Source organism: Cydia splendana, chromosome Z (genome assembly GCF_910591565.1).
Source record: "Cydia splendana chromosome Z, ilCydSple1.2, whole genome shotgun sequence".
NCBI classification, from domain to species: Eukaryota; Metazoa; Arthropoda; class Insecta; order Lepidoptera; family Tortricidae; genus Cydia; species Cydia splendana.
Window position 1 is genome coordinate 1,941,667 of NC_085987.1, and position 11,992 is coordinate 1,953,658.

Below are 11,992 nucleotides of genomic sequence, written 5' to 3' on the forward strand. Positions count from 1 at the left end.
ATTTCAAATGATATATAAAGTCGTCTATTTAATGTATATTCAAGTTTTCATGTGACTGATTGGACGAATATGATAAGATTTCGGTGTTGTATATAAAACAGTACTCTTTCGGACGGTCGTGAAAACAGAAAGGAAAAACACAGGAGGCATAGTAAAAGACTTTAAGAGCTGTAACGCACTGTCGACTAGTCGCCGGCGACTTGGTCTCTCGGCGACCAACACATAGGCAACTAGTTCCAGGAGACCAAGCCGAGCGTAAGCATCACTAAAACATATTGTGTTCTTCACAACTATGTTCGAGAGAGAGACGGATAAAAATTTGTCGTCTCGACAGTTGCTCGCAGTGTGAACGCTTCCATTTGAACCCGTGTTCCTAGTGATCGCCAGCGACCAGCAGTCGCTTATGCGTCGCCACTACGTAGCGAGTCGCCGAGTCGCCCGGGCGACCGTCGACCAAGTGCGTAAACGCCTATACAAATTATAGAAAGTCACAGTCGCTCTCGACTGAGTCGCCGGCAATCAATCGACAGTGCGTAACGGCTCTAATACCTAAATTCAAAAAGGAGCTCGGGTAATTTTACCTCTTAAGGTTTCAGCAAAGCAAAGCGTCAGTCGTGGAGATTTTAACATCGATTTGACAAGCTTTCTCACATGCGATTAATTTTCTTTTTAATGAACTACAAAAACAACTTGCACAGCTAGTTTTTGTGGCCATAAGACTAAGGTCAATGTGGCAAAGACCGGCATATAAAAAGGTATTGCAGGGAAGACCGTCATAGGGCGATTGTGCACTACAATGAATTTTACTGTCCGGCAGTCCCGAGTTTTTACGGTACGATATGGCACGCCATTAAATGTATATAGTAGCTTGTGCACTAGACGTAATTTTACCGTCCGACATTTTACTTTTCCCCATTCCGGACAATTTTTTTCCGGTCCGAGATGACAGCTATGAAAAACGTGTTTATGCTTGTGCACTGCGTCTGGAATTAGTGTTATTCATGACTTGGCCGGGCGGGGGCGGGCTAGGGGGGGTGTGTGTTTCATGCCACTGCGCCGCACCTGCGAGTATAAAGACGGACAAGTGCACAAGCCAATCATCCGTTTTTTTCATGCCACTGCGCCGCACCTGCGAGTAAAAAGACGGACAAGTGCACAAGTCAATCATCCGTTTTTTCATGCCACTGCGCCGCACCTGCGAGTAAAAAGACGGACAAGTGCACAAGCCAATCATCCGTTTTTTTCATGCCATATCGGACCATGAAAACTCGGACTGCCGGACAGTAGAATTGATTGTAGTGCACAATTGCCCATAGGGCAAGAACTCTCGTATTTGCATACGTACGTCGTTCAGGCACAGTACGAAAGGAAGAGTTTTACTCCTGCTCTGCAGACCTTGTATAAGTGGAGTATGTGCACAAACGCTAGAGTTACAAGCGATGAAAGAACTTGTTGACGGTCTTCATTTATAGACAATATTCTACACATTGAACTTAGGCTCAAAAAATATCAGCAAAAACGCTAAGACAGAGTTTTGTGTCGTTAATGCATGTCATTTTGTTTTAATAGTAAAGTGCACTATTGACTGACTATTTCAATCTATACATATACATATCTACCAGTGATTAGACATACATAGTACAACATTTATTCAAGCGAGGGAAGAAAGCGTAGTGGGGATGACGTGTGCATATGTGATGTGTGTGTGTTTGTGTTTGACCATGTTGTTGTGTTTTCTTAATTATTCATAGCGCAGGCCACGCTTGCAATACACCAATTGTATACTTTTAAGTTTAATAGCTGAGCCGTCGGTTTAAAATTATAATCATTTTATATATCGTAAACATTTAATACTTGATTTTTTGCTACAACTCATCGAACTATGGAGATTACAATACGATTAAAAAAATACAATTCAAAACATTACAACAGTATCACATTTACATTTATTATGTGTTTAGTGCCTTTACGACAGATTTCTAAGTTTGATAAATAACAGAAAATGTATAATTATTATATTTTTATAAATTACGACACATAATTCACACTATGCAATTACTAGTACAGATTTACTGCATAGTTATATTCCATCGTATTTTGACGGAAACGTACGAACGTGTCTTGCTATTTCAGTCAGTCTCGGTGCAAAAAGTACTGACGTTGACTGAAGTAGCATGACATGAATACGATGGGAAACAATTATGCACTACATCTGCACATTAAAGTCCGTCTAGGCTAACTTTGCACCGACTTGAACAGAACAAAGTGTCAATCAATACGGGTAAGTGTGGCTGGCCCTCACATTAGGCCTGTTTACACATTGATTACTGTTTATTGCGAGGTTCATACATTTGCCACTATACCTACGCAAGTAGCCAATGTATGAACTCTCAATAAACATTAATCAACAGAGGTCGGAATTCTCGTAGCATTTTTGAGCTGTCATAGGGACTTCTAGTTTATCGACTTCCGATTATACATATGTATATCGATAAATACAGAATACAATATGTAAAATATAATTACGAGTAGAAGTAAACAACATGCAGTCTTATCGAGAATGAGCGATTTTTTCGAGATAACCTTTGGATACTAACTTCGATGCAATTCTCGTTGCAATTTCTTTCGAAAATTGTTTAAAAGGCGTAAGCAGCAAACAAATTATTTATAAGAAACAATTAAATATTATTATTTTAATTTCTATTTATAATTTCCTAAAAGTTGGTATCTAAATGTTTTCTCGAAGAGATCGCTCATTCGCGATAAGACTGCATGTTGTTTACTTCTAATCGTAATCATATTTTACATATTGTATTCTGTATTTATCGCTATACATAATTATGTATAACTAATCGGAAGTCGATAAACGAGATGTCCCTATGACAGCTCAAAAATGCTACAAGAATTCCGACCTCTGCTAATCAATGTGTAACAGGCCCCAACGTGAAGGCCAGTCACACTTACCGCTATTTCACACTTAACTATATTGATGTATTTTCATAGAAATTTGACATTAATTATGACATTACCACACCTTGCCAGTTGCAAATGCCATGCATAGTTAGCTTGGTCCGACTCTTAACGTTTCTATATAGAGAACTAACTATTGTACTATTGATTTACGTTACCTACTAGTTAATTGTGACTATGTTTATTATGTCACAAAACTTTATATCAATTTTAATAAAAAATGTATAGTAAGGACGCTAAACATGAAGAATTTCGTATATTGACCCGCCTGTTCCTATCTCTAGCGCACGCGTATAAATATACTGCTATCCCGGTCGCACAGCGTCATTGACACCGGCATCATGGGCGAGACAACAATATAATTACGCGCGTGCGATAGAGATAGGAACAGGCGGGTCAATGTACGAAATTCTTCATGCTTATCGTCCTTACTTTAATAACTATTCAACTAACATTTTAATACTTTAGAACAAAATCACATTTTTCCTACACATCTTTGATTATAGTATATATTTTCTATAAAAAGCTTATATATTTAACGTACCGCATGGTAAAAACGTTTACAAAAAAATCAACTGCGTAAACATTGGTGTAAAATCAGCAGCAGAAGTTGCTAAGCGGGCGAGGTGTTCAAAATGATCTTGAAGCGACTTTATTGTTAAGAGAATAAGAGCGTGTCAAGGTAATTTTGAACACCTCGCCCGCTTAGCAACTTCTGCTGCTGACTGCACATAGCATGATAACACTTGTTGTGTGAGGACCTGTCTCGTACTTATTTTATAATTATAATATAACTATTCAACTTGAAATTGTACATTGGTTCGTATATAAAAAAACATTGATGCAACATATTAGTACAACCATTGAAATATATATAAACAATTTAATTTTATTATAAATAAAACAAAAACTGAGATTTCTTTAGCTTTAGCTGCACAAAAATTTAAATTATTGTAAACAATTGTACTTTTACCACTTTACAGACTAACATAAGGACGCTAAACACGAAGAATTTCGTACATTGACACGCCTTTTACTATCTCTATCGCTAGCGCATAATGATACTGCTGTCCCGCTCATTCAGTGGCATTGACCGCGGCTACATCGGTGGGAAAGCAGCATAATTATGCGCGTGCGATAGAGATGGGAAATGGCGTGTCAATGTACGTAATTCTTCGTGATCAGCGTGCTTACTTTAATAATTAGTTATTTTTCATTTTTGATTCAACTTATTTTTAAATAATATAATCATCGTCATCAAATGCAGCTTTTGCCGCCCTAAAATACTTAAGGTGCAGTTGGTTCAGCCAGCAGTTTTTGAAAAACCGTAGCTCTTTTTTATATCATAATACGGTTGGCAAAAAATATGAAAGCTATCTTGAGGCCATTCTAGTAACATCATCGATTTGATACCTGATTAAACAACTTTCCCTCGATAGAAAGAAAAAACACGAATATAAGTTGAAAACGCAATAATAAAATTGGTAACTATTTTTACTCAAAAGCTTTATGAAAATTGCTTCTAAAAATGCGTAATGTTCTTTTTGATCGAACTCATCGATTATTTATTCTTTTGTTAAAAATAAATATCAATAAAAAATATATCCACGTTCCCGGGCACGCACAGCCGGCCGCTCAGTGCTCAGCGCTAAGCGTTCGGACCTGAACTCACTGCACCTCAAATAAACGCCACAGGTTCGTCAATATTAAACGTCTTCGGCCCCGAAACGTAGTATCTCGCATCCTTGTCTTTCAGGACATCTCTCGTCTCACCAACATTCACCGGCTCGTCTATATCGAAAGTGTTGACAACGCGTTTCGAAAACGCCTGTCTTTTATTGGTGGGATCTCTTTTGGCGAGTATCGCTTCGAATCTGTCTAAGCTGCGTTCGATAGTCTTCTTTAACTCTCGCCTGTGTGTCGTTTGGTCTATAGTAGCTTTCACTTCAGCGACGGGTACTGTTTTTTTAAATATTTTTTCTTTTTCCTCGGGCGGTGAAGCGGGTACTTCTATAGGATAAGTCCCGCCGAATATGAGAGGTTTATAAGTGCCGTCACGGACGTGGATTGTCTGTCTCGCCCAAGTGTCTACAGTGTTGCTTATGACTTTGCCGTAGCGTCCGCGTCTATTCGCTTCAAACATTTGCGATTTAGTCGGCTCGTTGGCCGAGACGCCTAGTTGCGGGCTATGAGCTATCTGAATATCCAAGTCGGATAGCGGTTTCATTTTGCTATCGCTTGACTCGCTGCTCCCCCGCGATATAGTGCGCATCCTACCGGGCGACGTTCTTTCGAAACCTACATTGACGGTTTTGTTCTTAGGGTGTATGCGTTTGCGTAGGCCGGGCGAGCGATGGTATTCGATCATTTCTAACGACTCGTCGAACGAGGGGAGGGTGTGTAGTGTGCGGGGCGGGACGCGGGCGGTGGGGGCGCGGCGGGTACTTACGCGCGGAGGCTGCGGCGGCGACGGACACAAACAATTTTATAAGGACACTTTATTGTGAACTCGTAAGGATAATGTACAAACAGCAACACTCCTAACTGTACATCGGTAGGCCTTATTACAAAAGGCAGAAGGTCTACCGATGTACAGTTAACAGTTTGGGCGATGGTACATTGAAATGTGAATCTAATTGCGACCACGATAAGTTTGCACCGTGCCATTATACCTCTCGCGTCGAATAATGGTCCCTATGACAGCTCCTTCAAGTATCTTTATGTTGAGCTTAAAAAAATATATATTTACGGTATCTATGTATTGCTAAAAAAATCTACAATCATTTTAAGTCACAGCTACTCCATATATAAATCAACTGTCATAGGGACCAATATTAGACGCGAGAGATATTAGTTGCAATGACAATATATATCATGTACCTAAATACAACGATTGAATTTCTTTTGCCTAATAATATGACTAAAGAGATGCAGTTTTTTATTTTTTATTTCATCGCTCTATGTACATACATTAGCCCTTACGAGAATTGGGACTTGGGATTTATGTCAATATTCCGCACAACGAAACGTACTGAAATAAATGTTTGCATAAAAGTATCAAGGTATTTTGTTACTAACTTACACAAAAATTGGGACTTGAGAACTATGTGTTAACTGGATGCTGATAAGCAATAATGTGTCAACCCACAAAAACTAAAAAAATTAGATTTTAATGCCATATTGTAGCTGATCCGCTCGACTTCATTTTGCAAAAATGACCTTAGTGATTTGAAAGTTATAAATATTCCAAAAGAAGGAAAAAAGGTTAACACAAATCCGTTAACACGTGTTGTCTGTTTTGCATTAATGCGTTTAGTACCTTAACTTATTGCAGTAATGGGCAGAACGCATACTAAAATGTCAATAATGACTTAAGAGAGGTTAACTCATTATTGCGGAAATCACATTCCATTAGTTCTGTTTTACCAGAAGTGCTATGAAGGTAAGTGTACCTACTAAAAATTGTGTCAATGATAAGTGATTTTACGAATTTTGTGTACAAATCTGTTAATAGGGAATATTACTGCAATGTACTGCCGCCAGAGTGCAGCACTACCGACTCAGTAAATTCATAGACTAACTTATACATACTGTGCCTTAAACTGTTTTTTGACAAGTTTTCACAGACAATAAAATATGACATTGATGCATCAAGGCGGTTTGTTAACAAGGGCCTACCGGTAAACGCGAAAATGGAAATTTAGTTATCTGCCTCTTTATCGCTCGAATATGCAAGAGTGATAGAGAGATTAGATAACGAAAATTCGTTTTTCATGTTTCGCGGTAGGCCATGTGATTGACGTGACCTGTGATGTGTCAATGTGGTTTGTTTACTGTATGTGCCACAAAGGTGCCACCTACGCAGAGCTTTGCCTAATATTCCCTATTCTAGTGGTTTTCAAAAGGTGAATACTAAAGCTGATCGATATAACGTATTTATAAAGAACAATCGCACTAGTTTTGAAGGGTTTTGTTTTTGAGATAAGTTTACCGAAATAAATTAAACAAAACCGCAAAATGCTGTAGTTTTTCTTAGGAATTCATTAAATGCCAAGTTCAACAATTTGAATGTACGCACAATCGTAAAATAATGTTATTTTTATAAGTATAATGATTTTAAATAACTTGTTACACTTGAATCATTCTTGCAAATCGAAAAACTTATCATATCAATGCATTATGAGGCTTGATTGATTATTGCCAAATGTGTATATTAAATTACATAGTATTAAACAACAAGTTAAGTGCTATAACATGTTGATTATAAGTTCAAAGGTAGATTAACACAATTAGCAAAACAGTGTTAAGTATAATGACAAGTTCTTGAGAAAGTTTCACGTCATCGTGCAATTCGCAATAAACAAAAAGGGGATTATTGCGACAAATCTAAATTTATTTCAAATATTATAATTATAAATAACTAGTATTCATTGTATTTAAACTGACAAATTCAACAGTAGGAACGATATCTTAAATTTTTAGAACAAACACCCAAAAACCAAGAAAAAATCTTTGGCCGCCATTTTCTCAAAACGGTGCTCATGTGGGTTAACACATTATTGTTTATCAGCATCCAACTATAGTGTAAACAACGTTATTTGCGGTATTTGACACATTATGACTGACGTATATAGAGATGTAACTAACGCAAATCGATTGTCACAGCAAGCGATTACGATTGGATGGCACGTAGACTGAGGTATCGAATTGTGACGTATAATGAATTTTTATTTGAGATTTAAATAAAGCTAGAATTATATGGTTTTCCCGCAAGCTACCGAGTAGGTCGCACCCATTGTCAAAATTGAAACTAACTGGGGATCTATTTTAAAGTTTATTTATGTTATTACTGTGTCAAATTTGTTGTCTGTTAAGTGACGATAAATATATCCATATTTACAGTTAATTATCCACCTTTTCCTTATTTTTATTAAAAGAAAAATGAAAAATTCATATCGATTTACTTAGACGACTACCGATTCATAACGGTGGTGTCCGGCCAACCCTAAAATTAAAAAAAAAAAGACGTAGAACGTAAACGTTCGCAGTGCAGTTGTTTTCCTTTGTGATTTCGATGTGCAAAACATTTTACGTAGTATTTCTGTTGTGAGTGACAGACGTCAAATACCGTAAATAACGTTGTTTACACTATAGCAGGTCGATTTGTAACAACAAAATCGGTTGTAGAATATTGTGCAAAATATATTTCTTAATTACTTCAGTTAATTTTTAAATTAGTGGGTTCGGCTAATTATTTTTTTCAACGTGATTCAATCGGTTTACATTCTTTTTATTACGAAAAACGTATAAGGCGTGGTCAAGCTGAATGAAATGAAAGAAAATAAAATGTAAGTTGTTGATTTGTCTATGATAATAACTATAATAAGATTAATAAGAGATTTCAATCACTTATTAACGTTATATCTCGTGGTTGAAATCAAAATGATTGTTTTATGCCACATATTAATATTTTGTGAGATTCCAGTGTAAATAATTGATTTTATAATAAAAATTTTGCGCGGACAATGTTGCGCAGTCTATTGACAGATATCCCGATTTAAATAATGTAACAAATTTCTGATAAGTATAATATAACAATTCGTCAGTTAAATATTGCATTTAAATATGGCCAGTTTAATAATACATAGAACTTAAGTAGAGTGGTGATATGTAAATGATGTGTAAAGATAGAAATAGATGTATGAAACTAATTTGTATGATTGGGTTGTGTTGGTAGCATAGATCACCGCAACTAAGCCATTTTTTAAGGTTACTTTTATTGGGTTTAGAGGGTCGAGTGGAGATAACGAGAAGAGGCCTTAGCCCGGCAGTGGGACACTAAAATAGGCTAATAAAAAAAATATTAGGGCCATATTTTTGATTAGAGCTTTTTAGTAATATGCTGAGCCTCCCAGCGTATTACTAAAAATCTCTATTAAAAAAATATGAAGCAGACTATATATTAATAAAAACCATTACATGACACCAATTTTTTTCATCGCTCGCACAAAAGTCTACTACAAGACTACCTAAAGTAGTGAAGTGGAAATTACTAACAGATGTAGTGCATAATTATTTTCCTTCGTATTTTCACGGAAACATACGAACGTGTCTTGCTATTTCAGTCAGTACCGGTACAAAAAGTACTGAGGTTGACTGAAGTAGCATGACAAACATGAACGTTTTCGAGAAAATACGATGGAAAAAAATATGCACTTCATCTATAGAATTTGTAAGTTATAAATATAAAAAAAAGTTGTAGCGTAAAAACATGGAGGTGATATATTATTGGCCGGTACTGTAGGTACGAGGAAGTCTCTGTTGTACGGAACAGGGTTATGTTTTCAAAATGGCGGGCATTTTCCGAGCCTTGATTACAAGATACCGTTTTAGGGGCCTAATATAACTAACTGTACATTAAACGGAACTGTCCACTGAGTTAAGAAAAATAGATAAAATTTGTAACGCAGTGGAAAGAATATTTCGAATTTATTATACGCTCGTATTCATTAGAATAGAGAAGTTTTTTTTTAATCTCTTGATAAAAAATGGGCCTTCTCTATATGTTACTTAATCAATTATTCATTAATGTGTTGTGTACGCAAGTGCTAATATTATGTGTTGTGTATGTGTAACGCAAGCTTCAAAAGAAAATGTAATGTACTTGTGAGCTAAAGTTAAGGTATTTACTTATGGTGTTAAAGCATTCACACAAAAATAATGTGGTTCTATACCTTTCCCTCCTGGCGGCATGGAAAAATATGAAATGAATTACTATTTGATTTGTGAAATATTTACAAAATTTTATGTTGGAGATTTTAAACTAATTTTTATCTAGAGTCGGACCAAGCTAACTCTGCATGGCATTTGCGATGACAACGTGTGGCAATGTCATCATTAATGTACAATTTCTATGAAATTATGACGTTTATAATGACACTCCCTCACTTTGTTATGTTCAAGTCGGTGCAATGTTAGGTTAGACGGACTTTTTGTACGTATGTGTTTGACCGGAAATAGCACACCATCACCAAATGCACAAAACAGAACAATGTTTTTTTTTTCTAATTTTATATTTTACTACATCGTATTATACAAGTGTAAAAAAATAGTAGGGATCAGTTTGAGGGCATATTCGGTACAGATGTAGTGCCTAAACGTTCGTATTTGTCTTGCTACTTCAGGCAACCTCAGTACTTTTTGTACCGAGACAAAAGAAATTGCAAGACACGTTCGTACCTTTCCGTGAAAACACGATGGCAAATAATTATGCACTACATCTATATCGTGTTATGATTAGGAAAAAGTAGATGTTTTTTTTACGCGAAAAATTTATTTAGTCAGTTCTATACTTATCCATATATTTCAGTAGGTATGCCTATCTAACTTACCTCGTATTGATACTGGTCTTGCGGCCAATACTCCGGATCCGCGTACTCCGTGGACTGCTGACGCGGGTAGTATGGTTCCTCGGGTTGATAGGGCTCGGGTTGATAGGGCTCCGGGTACGCCGATTGAACCGGTTGCTGTTCGGAAAAAAATGTGTTTGCCTTTTTAAAAATATCAAAGGGTTGCAAAATTTTATTTTAAATTGATTTAAGAATAGTTCAAAAGACTAAAGACTAGAGCACATCGGCTGCGTGTGCGTAGACTGCACGCTAAAATGTTTGAGCCGTGCACGCACACGTCACGCAAGTGGTGTGTCGCCTCTCGTAAGAATCTGTATATTACAACGCACACGTACGTGGGCACACGCATCTGGCGTGCACAGGTCTTTGGTCTTAAGTTGATAAAATTGTGTTACCATTAAAAATTTACCAACAAAATCCGTTTTATGTCAAAAATGCCTATCATCATTTTGGTAAAGAGCTGATACTCTTCAAACTGTTGGATCGATTTTTATCAAACATAGCTAAGAACCGCCGCAAGGAAACTCGCTTTCACGTAAAAAAAACCGCATAGGAATCAGTCCATTCATTTGAGAGCTAGGATACCACAGACAGACATGACATTGGCGTCAACATATAAATATAACACCCCTCGTTTTGCGTCGGGGTATTCGACGTATACTTACCGTATTGTACAGTTCTGGTGCAGGTGGCGCCTGTGGCGTCTGCTCCCACGAGTACTGTGTGGGTGCGTACATTTCCACCGGCGGGGGTTGGTGCACGGGCGTCACTTGTTTCGACGCTTCCGCTTCCGCCTGTGACACGTAAATAAACTATAAGTAGGCTATATTTTCAAACCGATGTCACTGAAAGCTAAGATGTTCGGGTGGTTACGAAAAGTTCAGAGCATCGGGAAATTCCAAAAATGGACTCTAATATGAAGGATTTATGGGTGACTATCAGAGTTAGTCGACATTTTGAAGTAGTCTGAATTACCCGAATACACATGGAGGATATGAGGATATCTCAGTGACATGTGTCATATAAGTGTCAGTTAATAACCTTTTCTCAAAAACATAAATTTACTAAAGGCTGGTCATGTTTGTAGAACATACCTTGGGGTCGCCCCAGATGCATACTTATCATACGGCATACTGGGCAATATACTATAAACATAAGCGTAGTTGCCTCTAGCACTTTCACAAATTGTCACGTACTGTTATGTAGAGCCTCCCAAAGTTTACCCAGATGAGAACGCCATGAGGTAATATACAATTAACATAACCATAGTCACCTCTAACACTTGTGCCACCCCGGCGACGTCATCGAGCCATTGCTGATGGCGTGGGGAGGGTTCACTCTGTTCACCCTCCTCTAGTAGGGGTGGGTCTTCGTTCAGTGCCGGATCGTGATATTTGAGCCTGTAAATATAACGTCACTACTTTGAAAAAATCTCGTATCCTACTGCTGCTCAAAGTTAAAACGCAGTAACTCTGTATGCATCCCATACATAGTTACCACATTTTTCTTTTGATTAACAGAACAAGATACGGTAGTAGTTATGAGCATGGTTTCATATACATATATTTAGACTCTGATTGTAAAATATTGATCGTATTACGTCGTAGTGTAAA

At 37.3% G+C, this 11,992-nt stretch overlaps 1 protein-coding gene across 1 annotated transcript in view; it reads right to left on the reverse strand.

Annotated features, from left to right (window-relative positions):
- The window catches only part of LOC134805014 (uncharacterized), a 53,516-nt gene that overhangs the window by 15,720 nt on the left and 25,804 nt on the right, over positions 1-11,992 (reverse strand). Inside the window, exons 20-23 of the mRNA XM_063778297.1 lie at positions 11,653-11,779; positions 11,045-11,173; positions 10,362-10,496; positions 4,652-5,428 (exon numbers count right to left, since the gene is read on the reverse strand). Coding sequence (XP_063634367.1) covers positions 4,652-5,428; positions 10,362-10,496; positions 11,045-11,173; positions 11,653-11,779 — 1,168 coding nt within the window. The remainder of the gene's footprint in view (positions 1-4,651; positions 5,429-10,361; positions 10,497-11,044; positions 11,174-11,652; positions 11,780-11,992) is intronic.